Source organism: Hemicordylus capensis, chromosome 5 (genome assembly GCF_027244095.1).
Source record: "Hemicordylus capensis ecotype Gifberg chromosome 5, rHemCap1.1.pri, whole genome shotgun sequence".
Classification (NCBI taxonomy): Eukaryota; Metazoa; Chordata; class Lepidosauria; order Squamata; family Cordylidae; genus Hemicordylus; species Hemicordylus capensis.
This window is the reverse complement of record NC_069661.1, coordinates 104,273,944-104,291,539: the sequence shown is the minus strand read 5'-3', so window position 1 is coordinate 104,291,539 and position 17,596 is coordinate 104,273,944. Positions and strand designations below refer to the sequence as shown.

Sequence of the window (17,596 nt, the reverse complement as noted above, 5' to 3'; positions counted from 1 at the left end):
TTGCTAAAACTCTTTGATATGCTTCCTCATAATCTGCATGCTTAATTACTTAAATTGCACTTTTTTTTTCTTTTTTAGCCTACTTTCCTTAAGGAAAGTAAGCTTATGAGATCACCCAGCAGTCGGTCTGTCCCTATCAACTTTGTAATGCCTGGACTGATTTGAACCAAATTTGGTACAGTTGTAGGGACACCTCAGCAACATAGCTTGTGGTGATGTTATCCACCCCAATTCATCATGGCGGACGCATGAACATTTGAGGTGCAAGTGGGCTAACTTGTGAAGATGGTAATTATCAATTAAGATTATAGTGAAAGGAAAGTAGACAGATTAGTTCTTACCAGACCTCTTTGTTTCTCAATTGAATTGTTAGTCGAACTTTTCCTTTGTGTGTCTGAGATTCTGGCTGTAATGATGGTAGAGCTTCTTTACCCTTCCTAAATAATCTAGGAATTGCCCTTTATTGGCTGCTGGTTTTATCTGGTGTATTGTGTATTAATAATGTGTTGTCTTTGAAAACCTTCCTGGGAACACAACTGAGGATGCAGTAAAGGAATGTTATAAATGAAACTAGAGATGGTGCATTAGTCTTAATTAGCATAGCAGTTCATAATTTGTGCCCAACATTGTGATGAGTTTCACAAATAGCAGGCTATCCCCAACACAGGGGTTCTCAAACTGTGGTACTCCAGATGTTGCTGAACTACAACTCTCATCATCCCCAAACTGTAGCTGGGGATGATGGGAGCAGTAGTCCCTCTAATTTTTTCCCCCATCTCTGTGCAGAATGAGTTTTGTTCTGGGCAGCAGTATCAAGGCACTGTGTGCACACATGCATTCAGAGTGGGGACTTCCTAATTCAACCTGAGCGGGATCTAAAATTAACTGAGCGGACATTAGAAAATTTGTCAGTGCGTGCACATGCAGGGACGTAACTACCATTAGGCAAGGGGAGGCGGCTGCCTGGGGGCCCCCACGCCTTGAGGGGCCCCCCAGAGGCAAGTCACATGAGGCAAGTCACATGACTATATATTGTGAAGTGTGTGTGTGCATCAGCGAGGGGCCCATTTTAAAATTTTGTCTATGGGCCCACTCCAGCCTTGTTACGCCCCTGTGCACATGCACATGCCTTAGAGAAACAGTGGATGGGAGTTGTAGTGCTATTTTTTTAATTTGAATATTCATTGACCTAACTTAAGTGTATTTTACCATCCTCTTCATGAGTGATGTCAAAAACATGTCCCCTTAATTTTGGAAATAAGCTATATATTTTTCTGTTGGAAATTTTAAGGCCTGTATACAGTTCCTGTGAACAAGCCAGGATATGAAAACTTGGATTTGCTGTGGGGTTTAGATAATGATTAACTAAATATGAGAATTTATCTCTTATTTAGTATACTTTCCCCTTCATATAATATTTCTCTTTTTTGTGTATTAACATAAACAAGAAAAAGAGATTCACTTATTAAAACTAAAAATGTGCTGTTCAGTAGAAATATGGGAAAGAAACCTTAGCAAACCTCTTCAGACTGGCACAAAAACAGCTGACAGGTCAGTTCTTTGCCAGCTTCTTCACACAATGAACATTCTTTATTTTGAGCAGCCTGAGAAATTGAGAGCAAGTTGAGTTCTTAGCATAGTTATTAGTTTTTTGTACACTATTTCTTAGTCTTTCAGTACTATGGTTCATTTTTAAGAACTGCAGAATAGCTATAATATCTAAATAACCCTTTACTTTCATTTATCTTGCAAGTTTTCATTTGACTTGCAGTCTTTAAAAAAAAAATTAGACATTTCTAACTGTGCATTGTCTTGTACATATAAGGTCATGATCTTAAGCACAAGTAGTACATATCACTGGCCAATATCCCAACTAACAAAGTGCTGGTGCTCTGTGAAATGCTTCAGTGCTACAGACAAGTTCCAGATCAACATAGCAGCAGCAGAACCCTTGGAGCGGGGGAGATGGTATAAGGATTGCAGCCTTTATTCAAATGGAAGACAAGTCTTGCTTTGTACCAGATATTTTAGTTAGAGTAGTTTCTCTGCTTTTCTAAAAGTTTGTCACCTTCCTAAAGGCATCCCTCAAAATGTTTGTTTTAAAATGTCAAGGCCGAACTTAGTTTAAGTTTTTACATACATGAATATTCACATTTGTATTGTATTCACATTTGTAATTGATTGTCTGATATTCCAGTCCTATAGCTACATCTGTCTGCAAGACCACATAACTACTGCTGAATCCTATATGTGATTGATGGGGTAAAATCATTTTTGCTACATTGCCTGACAAGTTGTCCTATAGGACTATAACGCAACACTAGCCACAAAGGATTATGTCAGAATAGCTGACTTTTGCCTTTTGGTTACTGTTTGTGTCTTCATTTCTGCCCACATCCTACCTTTGCCCAATTCCGAGCTACACAACAACTTTGTTTGATGCTCCTATGCCTCATAAGGTACTGTGCCATGATAGCATGGCTGTGCTGTGGTGGTGTGACATAAGAGTGGATGAATAAATTTCAAAAGCAGAACATGAGTATGCAGCATGATGCTGCTACAGGAAAGACTAATGTGATTTTAGGCTGCATTAAGAGAACTAAAGTTTTCTAATCAAATGAAGACCTAGTTCCACTTCATTCTGCTCTAGTCAAACCTGATCTGGAGTACTGTGTTCAGTTGTGAGCACACACACACACCCTTTAAACAGTATGTAGACAACAGTATGCTTAGCTTGGAGAAGAGAGAACTGAGGGAGCATATGACTGTCATTAAATAGCTGAAGGGCTGTCGCATAGAAGAGGGCGAAGACTTGTTATCTGCTGCCTCAAAGGGCAGGGCAAAATTCAGTGGGCTTAAGTTACAGGAGGGTAGATTTCAGTTGAATGCTCAAGAAACTTGTTTGCAGTAAGAGCAGTTCAACAATGGGACCAACCAACCAGCAGGGTGTGTGGAGTGGGCTCTCCCTTGCTGAAGGTCTCCAAGCAGGGCCTGGACAACATGTGTTGGGCATTGAGCAGGAGGATGGGCTAGATGACCTATAAGATCCCTCCACCTCTAGGACTCTGTGGTCCAGGAAGCATGCTGATCTTGAAGCATACTTGGTTAAGGTGGTTGGGTGCTTAGAAGTAGCACAATACAAAGATCCCTAATTGTGAGCACTTAATACTACAGCATTCCCAAAACAGGTGGATTTTGTTTTGTGAAGCAGTAATAACAAAATTTAACTTGGGCTTTTGTTGCTGCAGTTTAACACACTGTGTTGTCTGCTGCATACAGCCATACATTAATTACCATGGCTGGCCTGACTCCACAAGCACACTACTCCTCCACACGCTACTCCTTTAGGCAGTAGTGTGCAATCCAAAAGGTGTGCCTTAAGATCCTTTGCTACGTTACAGAGTAGCTTGGACCAACCCTGGGAGCTCCTTGCTGGTGGTTAATTTATCTTTCCATACTTGGCAGCCTTGATCACTTGGAAAGCTAATAATTATAACTCTCTTACTTGACAGTTCTTTAGGCCATGATAAGCACTAAAGCCTTAACTTCCATAAACTTACTGAATGAATATTGAGAGTTTGTGTGAATAACTTTTCTCTCAGTATTTGTTGTGTCATTACAAGCATGAACTTGTGCTCTGTAAACACACGCTGAACCTCAAACAGTTTTTCACAGTTCCACATGTTGGCCAGCTCTTGCATTTCAAGAACAACCTGTTATCTTTTTGTGGCAACTGGGGGAAAAGGTAGGTTCTTCTCAGAATGCAAGGTCTGGCCGGCTAGTGGCACTGCAGAAATCACAACATCTCTGTGTAGGGGATATGATCATTCTATGAAGTAGTGTGGAGGCCTGCAGCAGTTTGTATATGGGGAGTAAGATTATATTTGGAATTTGCACAAGATTTTAATATCACAAGTTTATTTCCATATGATATTGGTCAAAGAGCATAATAAGGATTGATTGATTGATTGATTGATTGATTGCCATATGGAAAGACCCAAAATGTGAAATTCACCTAAATGAATTCAAAATGTTTAAATTCAGTTAAATGCTACTTCCAGGTTGTGATTTAGTGTTAAAATATTAATGGAAGCCAGCGTGATGTAGTGGTTAGAGTGCTGGACTAGGACTGGGGAGACCCAAGTTCAGATCCCCATTCAGCCATGATACTAGCTGGGTCACTCTAGGCCAGTCACTTCTTTCTCAGCCTAACCTACTTCACAGGGTTGTTGTGAAGAAAAACCAAAGTATGTAGTACACCGCTCTGGGCTCCTTGGAGGAAGAGTGGGATATAAAATGTGAAATAATAATAATATATCAAAGAGGTTAACTTTGTTATTACAGTGTGAAAAATTCATTCAGAAATAAGGCAGAGGCACTGTATGGCCCAAGGATTGTATCCAATTGTCTTTTCTCAAGATTGTTACTGACTTGCACTTCTGTTCCTTGGCAGTTTGCCTGTGGGCTAGTTGTTCCAGGAAATTTGGGGCCACTTTCTGAGGGGAAAGGCCTTTGCCCGACTGAATGTAATGCCATGGGCCTTACGGTTGCCTACACCCTGAACTGGACTGCTGTCCATTAGTACTAAAATTGGGGGTTTGTTCATTTCAAGTAATTACAAAGAGATTGACCAAAAGGTACCTGATGAATCCTCCTACTAGATTACTCTAGTAGCCAAAGATTCTGGCCTATAATAAAATAAAATCTGTAATAAAGCACAGTGAACATGAAGAACTATGGTTAGCCATCTTCTTCATAGGCAACAGGATCCCACATAACCACAGAATTATCTGTCCAATTTGATTTCCTACCATAATAGATCCATAAATAATTCCTGTTTTATAAAATGTATCTTTTTATCTGTTTCATGTTATTTCATCTCTCTCCTCTCCCCCATTGATTTTTGTCTTGCATATAGTCATTCAGCTCTAGTTACATGGATCAAATAAAACCCAACAAATATGGTGTCATTTATTCTACACCAAATATGATGCCTAGCAAATTCTACCAGATTCCAGAAGGATTATGTAATGGAGTCCAAGTGGAGCCTGTTGATCTCACAGTGAACAAGCGGAATTCACCACCTTCAGCTGGAAGTTCTCCTTCCCCTCTGAAATTCCAGACTATACACAGGAGAGGCTCACCTGGATTAACTCTGCACTCACCCAGCCCACCAATGAAGAAATTGACGCCACCTGGAATACAGCCTTTCACTATGCCATTAACTATCCCTCCAGTGATGGCAGCTCTTTCGCGCCATGGACTTCGAAGCCCTGGGATACTTCCAGTTATACAGCCAGTTGTAGTACAGCCTGTCCCTTTTATGTATGCTCCTCACCTCCAACAGCCTATTATGGTGTCAACAGTTCTCTCGGAAGAGCTGGAAAATCCAAGTAGTGTGCCAGGTAAATTCTTATTCTTGTGGACTTCCCCTCCCATTTTTTAAAATGATTTAAGGATAAATAAAAAGGGATACAATCTTCTTATTCTGTGTTGTTCAGGAGGACAAATTAGTTGCTCTATCCTCTTGACCTAGACTGGGCAACACAGGTTCAAATCCTTGCCCAGGCAAGAAACTCACAGGGTGACCAATCTGCCTAACCTACATCTCAGAGTTGTGAAGACAAATTGGGGTGGGGAAAGAGGAAATTACATAACTGCACAACTTATTGAAGGAAGGATAAACAATGTAAATAACGTTGTTAAAAAGTCAGAAGTTATTATCCATTAGCCCATCTTCCTACAGATATATCTGCTACTTGCACGTAGTACATCAAGAGCCCCAAACAGAGCAGGAGCAACTACCTGTTTCCAGCTTATAAAACTGAAGCCAATGTTTTCTTTTCATTTACTACTTATTTATTTCTTGTAGTTCCTGTCATTGAATCTTATGAGAAGCTAACATTAAAGAAATCAATTAAAGTAGAACCAGGCATGGAATCCCCCAAGAATGACTACTATCCTGAACAAATGTCCCCTCCGTTGATTACCTCATTGTCACCCACCCACGCAATGCTTCAAGAGTAAGTAGCTACCTGGAGTCTTAAAATATCTCGCTTCAACTGATATCTCATTGCAGAAACTAAAGGCTGGACTTCCTGCTTGTGGTCTAACGTGGGGAGGGGGTGTAAGGGGCTAGCTATTACTGCCTTTTCCCTAAAGAATTTGGAGGAAAGCTGCACTGCTGCTGACTGAATTGAGAGTTACTTTGACCGTAAAAGCTGTTAACTCTCATAATGTGTTTTGATAGGCTCTGCACCTTGAATTTTCTCCCATATTCCCCTACAAACTGTCTTAGGAAAGCATGAATGGGCTATTGAAATTCAAACGTACTGAACAGGCTGAACTCTTTCCAGTTGTGGTGGTTTACAGGAAGCACAATTTAACACAAGCAACCATCATAGCACAAGCTCTCACTGTGGAAGCACAAGCGTGGTTAAACAAACCACAACAAAATGATTTTAAGGAAGATAATGTTACATGTTTCAAAAGTGCTTAAAGAATACTTGTATACATCAACTGCTGTTAGCAAAGCCAAACTCCCATGGAATTACATATCTATTTATTTAGAACACGTATACTCCGCTTTTCAGACCCGTGGTCTCACAACCAAATAAAACCACAAGAAAACAAAATACAAAATTTTTAAACACATATAAAAGTTTTAGTAGTAAACCCTTCATCACCTGATCAGCATGTTGTGTAATGTTTGGCTATAACATCATAATCACATACAGATTACTAAAGATTATTTTACACCTGGAGTCTTTTTGGCAAGTAAATACATATACAAGTTTTTCTTACAAAAATATCATCAATTTCAGCTAGTGAAAGTATAAGTAAATGCATCTGAAACCAGTAGTAGGACAACTGAATTTTACTACCATTGTTTGGTATTACAGCTATTACTGTAATAACTCCTGGAAATGTAAGCCATGGAGGAAAAGTAACATTGCAGGTGTTGAGGACTGGTGATATTTGGTCATGAAGAAGGAACATAAGAAATTCATGTATTGATAGCAGAGATATGGAAACAACTGCTTCTGGAACCACTACTACTGCTGTTATCTTACAGCTGACCCCTTGAGTTTTCCAAAGCGCTGAGAGATTCTAGTTTATAGCTGCCACAGATTTGGCTGAGAACTTCAGGCCCCAAGCCCTTCTGAAAGTTGCATTACTTAGTTTTAAATTGCACATAGATAAAGAACAAGCTGTCACATATTCTAGATGCCCCTTGAGCTGTCGTGTCTTTTGAAAGCACCCAATAAAGTCTATACACTGAGTTCTGCATAAGGCTATAAAAATGTCTAAAAGTGAATTTTAAGTTTGAAAAATATTCATGTCCATAGGCCAGGCTTGTATTTGGCATATGCTTTGTTTTGCTTTGCTTTTGATAGTAAAGTCCAGATTTTTATCTCTTGACTAGTGTTGCACTTTTGCACATACTGTAGCATGTGGGAACTTTGTTTACTAATTTGTTTAGCTTGCCTGCGTCATGGCTGTTGGACTAGCTGCTTGCATTCTAGACTAGTGTTGCACAAGCACAAACATGTTTGTGGTTATGCAACAAGGTGTGTAATCCATGGCATGCCTCATATGTTTGCAGGGAACTTTTGCACAAGAGCACAATTCCAAAGATTGTCATGATTTAGCATCACTATGCAATCTTCTTGTGCTAGTGCAACATTGTTGTGTAACTGTACTGTTTGGGATGTCAGCTAGTGTCTTTTTTGTTTAGCACTAGAATGTATACTCCTAAAGCTTGTAAGAGCTATGAGTTTTAATTGAACTTATGTTCGGACTGTGGCCCATGCAATCTTTATGGTTACTAATTTGTGCAGCTCACCTGTATCATACCTTTAGGATGCAGGAAAGAAAACTATATTTGTATAAGTCAGAGACAATTTCAGACATCCTGTGGGTGTGACACACACACACACACACACACACAGAGTCTAAACTCTACTTTTAGAAACTGACATCAGTGGTAGAGGCAGGCCGCACCCTTTTGCCAGCCTCAAACAGGAAATTCTTAATTGGTCTCCAAAGGATGAACAATAACACCTCCTGAGTTCAGTTTTGCAAGGCAAAATAAGTAATGGATTTAATAATGTGAAAAGGCTGTCAGCCAATTCATCTTAAAGTTTGGTTTTTTTAAGAAGAAAAATATGTAAACAAAAACAATGAACTTTCACTGGAAGTACTAGCTAAGGTTTTGGAAAACCTAAGTGTTTGAGAAAAAGAGCCAGATCTTTAAAGTAAATGAAAAACTCTAACATGCTGTGAAGAATATCTTTTGGTTTTGCTTCTTCCACAGAATGAATAAAACCTCTGACAGGGAGGAGAGCCAAAACATTACCACTAAGTCCATTAAACTTGCTAAGCTTGCTTGAATTTTTCCACATACATGTAATGTTGTTCATACTGCCAAAAGACAGAAGGGTAGTGAATAAAGGAGCTCTGTGGTATGCCATGAAGGAAGGTTTAGCTAAGAGAATCTCATTTTTATCTGCAACTTGACTTTCATGTAGGAGTCACCCTTCAGTTATTGTTCAGCCTGGAAAGAGGCCTCTACCTGTGGAATCTCCTGACACACAAAGGAAGCGTAGAATACACAGATGTGATTACGAAGGCTGCAACAAAGTTTACACTAAAAGCTCCCACCTAAAAGCTCACAGAAGAACACATACAGGTATGAAACAAATCCAATAACACTTTTCTTTCAAGAACCTTAATTAGGCTCTGACAAGAGCCAGCTTTTAGATCCATTCATCTTTTTCAACACCAGCTGTCATTTTCATGTTGTCACCTAGGCAAAGAGGGTTGGGTACTAACTCCTGCCTGAGCACTAGAACAGCAGTTGAATTTTCTGCTAATATGTTGCCATATCACACATGGACAAAGTAGTGTAGCATACAGTAAAATTGTGCAAGAGCCATTATAGCTTAAAGAAGAGGTGGGGAAGGACATGATGGCCCAGCGTATTCTGTGGCCCTTTATACTCCATGGGAGCTACAAATGCCAACCCAAATATTTGTGAGCCTTTTCTAACTGTAAGGGAAGAATTGGATGTTCTGCACAAGAACGGCTAAATTTTAATTTAATCCATAGGAATGTAATAACTTGTTTTGACCAAAATGGTAGCAAAGTTTAATTATGCAGCTTTAAAAAATATGTTCCACATCTTATTAGTAATAGATTGCCCAGTTCATGTGGTCACAGTACATACCACTGCCATTTTGGTGGCCCCAAAGTGGGGAGCTGAAATGGGAAATAACTATGTGATCACTTCTGCTTCCTTTTGCCAGAAGTGTGGCTTTGAAATTAAGCCCTGTCTACTGCTCGATTTGTGCAAAGCCTGAAAACCAGAAACTGTTTCTAGTGTTGAGGCTTGGAATATGTGTGGTGAAATACTTGTTTATATTCATTTAATTTTCTTTTACACACGCTCTTGCCTCTCTATGAACAGTTTATTTCCTGCCCACTGAATGGTGAGTCAACGCAAGTTGACTGCCACACCCTTCTGCATCACTAAACCTGCCCCAGACACACAACATCTAAAAAAAACCCTGCAAGTCCTTTTTCTGTTTTCTTTTTTAGAGCCACCTTGAAAAATGCATGGGAATGCTGGGGGGTGGGTGTAATGTTTTTTCTTTCTAATATACGTGGAAGAGCTCACCTGCAGTGGGAGGAAATAAAGCCTGACAAGCACACAGAAAGTTATTGATTCAAATCCTCCTATGTCCAGCTAACATAAAGCTTTAAAACAGGACCCAGAGGGGGATTCCCTTTGGCTCTGCAGTCCCTGGTAATTGACAGGTAGACCAGAATTCTTTTCTAGGTGGAAGGGTGGATTGATAGTCTTCCTGGGAGGCAGGAGGTGCAAACTCCTAGTGACCCTAAGCAATATCAGTATGCGATGTTGCAAAACACAGCTTGACATCTTGCTCTGACATTTCTAAGGGAGATAGCATATCATGCTTTTTTATGGAAGAGTTAACTGGCATGAAAGGATACGTGGAAAACTGGAAATTAAACTGCACTATTCTACTATTATATAAAGATCTTGTTTGGGATTTATCTGTGCCCCTTTCCAAATAGAACACACATCCCTTTCCCCATTGTGCAATTTCATGTGACTGCTGTAGCCATGTTAACAGGGCCAGTCATATCAGTCTTTCCCACAGATCACCACCTCACTGGCAGGTAGTGTGATAGTTAACGAGTTCTGACCTCACATAGAAATACTGAAGTGGTTTTGAAATTCATACCACCGTTGCACATGGGAGGTGGCTTCCACATGGTTGTGGGTATGTGTGTGAAGGAGCCCTGTAATACTGCCAAGAAGATGAGGGTCTCTGATCCTGTTACTGCTCATAAGGTTATATGCACAGACTAGTCCAAATGGTTTTTGTGTATGTCATTTTAAATACCTTTAAGCCGAGCTGGTGTGGTAGGCAAGGAAGAGAGCAAATATTGAAGGCATATTACAAATAAAATGGAACATCTTTTCCTAATATGGTAGGTCGTCTCTTGTAAAAGAGAGAAAAGTATCATAAATTTGTACATGAAGATGCTGGTTGGGGGATAATTGTCATTCTTGTTGTTCATTATATGCAATGAACAAGTTTCATGAGCTTTTAAAAATATCTACTTTCTCCTCCCCCTATTCCTCAGGTGAAAAGCCTTACAAATGCACTTGGGAAGGCTGCACATGGAAGTTTGCTCGTTCTGATGAACTAACACGACATTTCCGGAAACATACCGGAGTCAAACCATTCCAGTGTCCGGACTGCGATCGTAGCTTCTCTCGCTCTGACCATCTTGCCCTTCATAGGAAACGCCACATGCTTGTCTGACTCCTTCTTCAGCTTCTCCATATTTCCTTCCTTTTTTATTTTAACCTGTGCATTTTAATTTGGATTCAGCTGGCCTGGATCTCTGGATTTATAGCTTTGAAACCTTCCCTATGGTCAGTAATAGAAGTTTGCTTGGCTCTTCTTTGCCCTTGCCACGGGTCAGACCTAAAGAATGTGAATACTTTTTCTTGGGGATGCTAAGCAAACCCTGCCTGCCAGCAAGTAGATTAAATGTCTGTGAGACTAAAGGGATCTTGTAATCAAGCTGATTAGTTTTGCCATGTAATCAGCCAGCATATATTGATCAAAATAGTCACTGTTGGAAATCCAGCCTGCTAGTCCTTGCCAGAGACTCTGTGTACCCTGTGAAGGATGCACGTCTCCTTTTTATGCCCAGCAATGCAATGAATGGACTCTTTCCGACATGGTTGGTTATAGAAGCATATTCCACAAGACACTTTTTTTTATTTTTAAAAAAATCTACTTAGGATTGAATGAAATATTCTTAACTGATGAATGGTTATCAGCAGATTTTGTCAGTGTATAATGTACATCCTGACCAATGTTGCCTTTCTCTTTTGTGGAGTTGTATACAATGCTAGCTTGTGTTTACCTGGTATAGTGCCTCAGATTCATTAAGCAAACACCTTCGTGTGATATATGTAATCTGTGTTTTGTGTGCAACTGTATGAATGGAACACACATGGTACTTCTGTGATGTGGCATTCAATGATACATACAATAATCTACCTCACTGAGGAGGTGTGGTAGGTATAGTCTTTTCTCATCACTCCTCTATTTCTTGTTGCCTAAAAATCCTCTGCACTTCACCTGGCATAGCTTAGAAACAGTAACTATTTCAGCAAAATGAACCAGATCAGACCACGGTTAGAAATCAATTCCATCAGAGACACTAACGTATTTATAAGATAATTAAAACAAAAATCTTAATGAAGCACTTCTGTACAGCTCAAAACTTGTCAGAGAATATTACAAACGGAAAAGGTACTTTTTGATCTTTTTTTTTTTTTAAGTGGGTCTGTTGCCCTTATGTGCCAAGTTCAACAGGAGGTCTTCATGAAGTTTCCTTAAGTGTTTTGTAGTGGGACATCTACATATCAGTGTTTAGCTGCATGTGGAAATATACACTAAAATAAATTCAACCAGGTTAATTATATTCAGTATCTTCTAGAGATGTTACATAGGTCCATTGGAAGATTTTAAGGAATGGAGGCCAGCACCAATAAGTGCAAGCTACAAAAGAGGAAAAGACTTCAGAAGGCACTAGGAAACAATTTCATTTACCCAAAATGTTTGTGTTTGAAATCGGCTACTGAAGTAAAACAACGGTTCTTCAAGGATAAAATGGTGCATCGTTTACTATCTACTATACAATGAGTTGTACCCAAAGAAAGTTGATCATGTCTAACACCATAGAAATGAATGAGACAAGTTTTTTGTTTCTCAGCTCCCATTAAAGTGCATGGGACTTAGTCGTGACTAACTATTTTCTGCTACAACCTTGTGTGTTGGATGTCAATAATGCATTTCAACAAACTGTTTCCTATCACTAATTGCAGTTCTGTCCCATCATGTTTGTGGTGTATTTGGTTTAAATAGTAACTTTATAACCCTGGTACTGCTTAGCTCGCTCCCAATGACATAAAGTCCTTAATTTTGGCTAGATCATGTCTATGGTGTTTACTGCCATACTTCCTACATCTGGACCTTGCACAATTTTTTAAAAAATTAATATTGTATAAATCCAGAATAACTTTGAGCAGCAAGAAGGCTTTTTATTTTCCCATGTCCTGTCTTACAAAACAAATATTCACAGATTTTTTGAGTGAGACTTTAGAAAGAAAATTAGTAACTTTTTAAGCCCAATACTTTTGAAGTCTTAGGTAATTCCATCTTAAGAAATGGGGCATGTTTGCTTTAATACCCATTTAAACCTCTACTGAAACTCTGCAGGCCATTCCACATCCATGTAAATGGAACAATACATTCACTTTTTGTATTGCCAGGTAAAACTGGAAATTATGCTTTGGTGTGGTGGTGGGTTTTTTTACACTGAAGCGCCCTCAGTTATTAATCGGGGGTGGGGGCGGAATAGAATGGGGACATTTTACCTCAACTGGCAGCAACTTGAGTAGGTTTTGTAGAGCAGAGGAAATCATACCAAAACTCTAAACACATTCTTTGAATTTTTTTAAAGTAAAGTTAAACATTTATTTAAATGTTCATACATTAAAAATTTTAGTGACTACAATACAAATTGCCAGCTATATTTAGTAACTGGAATAGAATGCGACTTGGAGCATTTAGCTAGCTGAATGGGTTTTTTAATCCATTGCATTACAGATGTTTAGTTGCACTTGGTTCATAGTGCCTCTTGACTGCAATAACACACACTGCAGGTTACCTCTTCTTGAGCTCCTCATATGTTATTCAGATATGCACGTTCCTAATTTTTTTGGCAAAAACATTTTCTGAAGCTTTAGGGTTTATTTTTCCCTCACAAAACCTTTCGGGTGTACCCCAGAAAAATATATGGTCCCAAAGTTGAGTTGCCCATTATGTGCTAGATCTAATTATCTTTAAGGTTAATGTTTGAGGGGGTTTGAGCAAAACCATGGCTTGAGATTCAAACAGCTACTTCAGCATGGCCAAGAGCTGGCACACGGTCACTGAGATTTTTTACTTGTTTTTCTTTGAGCTGTTGCTTTACTATCCCTAGTTTGAACCAGAAATAGCTGCTCCGTTGCCGCCTAAACTACTTTTGTAGTTTAAAAATTGATTTTTCATGCAGTTGAGGATAGAAGGCTGCTGTTCAGGAAACACAAGTCTGAAGCCACCATGGCATATGGAGATAATTCTGGACTTTAAATGGTGACCATAGGCTACATCTGCTTCAAATTTAAGAATGGAAGCTGCTGTCCTAGAACATATTGCACCCCTAATTGAGACTACAGTTAAAGAGACTACAGTTAAAGAGTTCACAGTCCCCTACTGGGTTCCATGGGAGCAGTACTTGATGCTTTCCACAGTAAGTAGCAGCTTGAAACAATACAGAAAACAGTCCGGTTGGCACTTTAATCCTGTGGCAGGCAAAATTGGGTGTGGGGAGAACCTATGTTCAAAAAACGTTGGCAGTTCTAAGAGGTGCAAGCTCTTCCTCTAACTCTTCTTTTCCAGATTCTAGCACATTCTTGAATATAACGGGAAACAATCATACCAGACCCTTTACAGTCTGTGCTTGCACACAAATTGCTTGTGTAGCTTTGGTGCTGGAGTCTCTCTCCATTTTCCATCACTGTGGTTTTTAGGATAGAATGTCAGACACATAACCGGAGAAATGTTTGCTACTACTTGTCTTCTCTTGGAAGTGGGGAGTAGTCTCTTGTGAGTGAGATGGGGGTGATATTGGAAGGAGAGTTAAAATCTTTGTTTTGAGTTAGCAAGTAAGGAAGGATCACATATTTGAGGGGAAGCACTTTGCAGTCCAAACATTAGAAAAGAAGGCTTACCACAGAATTGTGTCTCTAAACAACCCTTGTGCACTAGCAGCACTGCACTGTACAGAATGCAAATTCCGGGCTACTGTTTTTTTATGTCTCATTAAACAGCATTATGATGGATTGTTCCTTTCCAGTATGGATCATTCAAGGTGAAGCCAATATTTCTGCAATGTCATTTTAATGTAGTTCTGAAAAAACAAAACACTGTAGTTCTGAAAAAAACAAAACTCTCTAATACCAGAATTTTGTTCAGTCTTCTTTGTGTTTTTGTCTTCAAGCTTAGCAAGGTCAGGTGCGACTCTTCCTTTTAAACAGAATTGCAAAAGTATTTTACACATATTATTTGAAAAGGGCTATAATAATTCCCATTATGTTTTACAGATATTAGCACTTTCTTGCTATTTATGTATTTTAAATGTTAGAGGGTCAAAATAATCTTCCTGCTTGCCATCTCTTAAAACTTTACCTGCAAATGTAGCAGGGATATTACATTTACTTTAATACTTGTATAAAACTATGCAGAATTTTTTTAATGAAATGTAATATATTTTATAAGCTAATAATTGGGTAATAGAAGGTTTCTAGCATGCATTCCTATCATTTGCAGATACTGAAAACATTTTGGTAATCTTTCTCACTAAAGATGTGAATGTTTAATATACCTTCACTGTTTCTACTTTAGTAGTCCAATGGGAATTCAGTAATGACATTTTGTCATGTCAAACTGTGAACATAAACGTGTACTGTACAGTCCTCATATGTTATATATATATATAGTATACTATATGTATTATACTTGTTAATAAAAATACTACATGTCAACATGAAGATAAGATTGTACCTCAAAACGTGCACATTGCATACATTTTTGTAACAAGTGGACAAGTAATAACAGGAAACTGAATAATCTTTGAGAATTGAAAGGTAGTGTTGACATTTATTTCTTAAGTGTTCTGTTAGAATAAGTGGCCAAACTACAAAGCACAGAAGGCTGTGTAATTATTGAGCCAGATTTTTCCCCCTGCTGATCCTGCTGCACCTTCCAGCAGCTGACCGAGAGGGCTTAGCATGCTGGCTCCAAAAGATTGATTTGATTCCTGGGTCATGGTTCTGGTGGCCTCTGGGGGGTGGGGGACTCATCCCTAAAATTGAAAAGGAATACTGAGTGTGTGACGGGGAAGCTGTTTCAGCTATACATTTGTGAGGAAATTAACATAAGAAAACCTACCCTGCCAAGCCTTCTTGATGCCCTGACTCTGTTCCAGGACATTAATGCCTGAAACTGACAACAAACATTGGACTGTGAGAAGGAGGGACTAAGTATACATGTACAAGGAAATTGAAATCCCACAGAATCATCTCAGCTTCCTAACCCTGGGGTCAGGACATAGGTGGACTCCAGAAGGTCAACTTGGCTATACATGTGCAAGAAAATAGAAAGACCCATCCCACTGAGCTCTCTTGGTACCATGATGTTAGGGATACAGTACCAAAAGTCATACTGCAGTTTGAAACCAGACATTAGAACAACTATGAACTTTGCTTTACATCTGCAAAAGAAATCTAAATAGACCCACCACCAAAGAGATCTCACATGAAATTGAAAATGAGCATTGGGGATGTATTATTATTTAAAATACTTATATCCCACTCCTCCAATGCACTACTGCTCAAGGTGGCTAACAACAATAAGCTACACAAGATACAATAAAAGTAATAAAATTAAGTTAACACAAAGTTGTCAAATTAAAAACCACAATCATTATTAGGTTTAAATTAAAGGTTATTTTAAAAGCTAAAAAAACTGAAAATTCTAAAAAGCTAAAGAACCTACCAGATATAACATAAAAATGGAGAATTAAAAAGCCTCCTTAAAAAGATGTAACATGTTTTTTAAAAAACATTGAGGGAGGGAGCATGGCGAAACTCTTCAAGGAGGGCGTACCAAAGCTAAGGGGCTACAACCAAAAAGGCCCCACCTCTAGTCCCCACCAACTGGATCTCAGTGGCAGGGTCCAGAGCAGGGCCTGAGATGATGAGCGGAGGGCCTTGGCAGATTCATATGAGTGAGTGTGGTCCAACAGGTACCCCAGCCCCAAGTTGTGTAGGGCTTTAAAGGTCAATACCAGCACCTTGAATCTAGCCCAGAAAGCGCACTGGTAGCCAATGAAGCTGACACAGGATGGGTATAATACTCGTGAAGCGACTTGCACCCACGAGCATCCTTGTGGCAGCATTCTGAACCAGATGCAGCTTCCGAACAGTCTTCAAGAGCAGCCCCATGTAGAGCACATTGCAGTAGTAGTCCAATCTGGATGTTACTAACGAATGAGTGACTGAGGTCAGGTTTCACTTCTCCAGACAGGGCTGCAGCTGGAGTACCAGCCATAGTTGGCGCTTCTGCACACCACCACCACCTGTGTCTCCCAAGGACAGTGTTGGATCCAGAAGCACCCCCAAGCTGCAGATTTTGTCTTTCAGAGGAAGCGCGACCCCCTCTAAGACCAGATTTACCTCATTACTCGGATGATCAGTTCTACCAACCCAGAGCATTTCCATCTTATCTGGATTAAGTTTCAGCTTGTTTGCCCCCATCTAGTCCAGAACAGTCTCCAAGCCCTGGTTCAGAGCATCCACTGCCTCCCCTGTGCCTGCTGACTTAAAAGACAGGTAGAGCTGGGTGTCATCAGCATATTGATGGCACCGCAGCCCACACCTACGGATGACCTCTCCCAGGGGCTTCATGTAAATGTTAAACAGAACATTTTTCTGTGGGGGACAGAATAGATCCTTGTGGCACCCCAAAGGCCAAGAGGTAGAACAGGCATCTCCCAGCACCACCTCCTGAGTACGACCCCCTAGGTAGGAGCAGGTAGGAGCCACCTAGGTAGGAGCCACCGTATAACTGTGCCCCCAAAGTCCCAACCCAGAGAGACATCCCAGAAGGATACCATGGTTGATGGTATCGAAAGCAGCTAAGAGGTCCAGGAGGATCAACAGAGTCATACTCCCTCTGTCTATCTCCTGGCGTAGGTCATCCACCAGGGTGACCAAGGCAGTTTCAGTCCCATATCCAGGTCAGAAGCCAGACTGGAATGGATCTAAGTAATCAGATTCATCCAGGGCTGCCTGGAGCTTAGACTCCACAACGCTCTCCAACACCTTGCCCAAGAAGAGGATCTTTGAAACTGGTCTAAAGTTATTTAAGTCATCTGG

General features: G+C 39.9%; 1 protein-coding gene across 4 annotated transcripts in view; it reads left to right on the top strand.

The window, feature by feature from the left end:
* Positions 1-15,202, top strand: part of KLF3 (KLF transcription factor 3) — a 53,295-nt gene extending 38,093 nt beyond the window's left edge. For all 4 annotated transcript variants that reach the window (XM_053256540.1, XM_053256542.1, XM_053256538.1 and 1 more), the window contains 4 exons: positions 4,919-5,405; positions 5,873-6,023; positions 8,532-8,692; positions 10,678-15,202. In XM_053256540.1, coding sequence (XP_053112515.1) covers positions 4,919-5,405; positions 5,873-6,023; positions 8,532-8,692; positions 10,678-10,859 — 981 coding nt within the window. In that variant the 3' untranslated portion in view covers positions 10,860-15,202. The remainder of the gene's footprint in view (positions 1-4,918; positions 5,406-5,872; positions 6,024-8,531; positions 8,693-10,677) is intronic.
* The last annotated feature ends 2,394 nt before the right edge of the window (positions 15,203-17,596 follow it).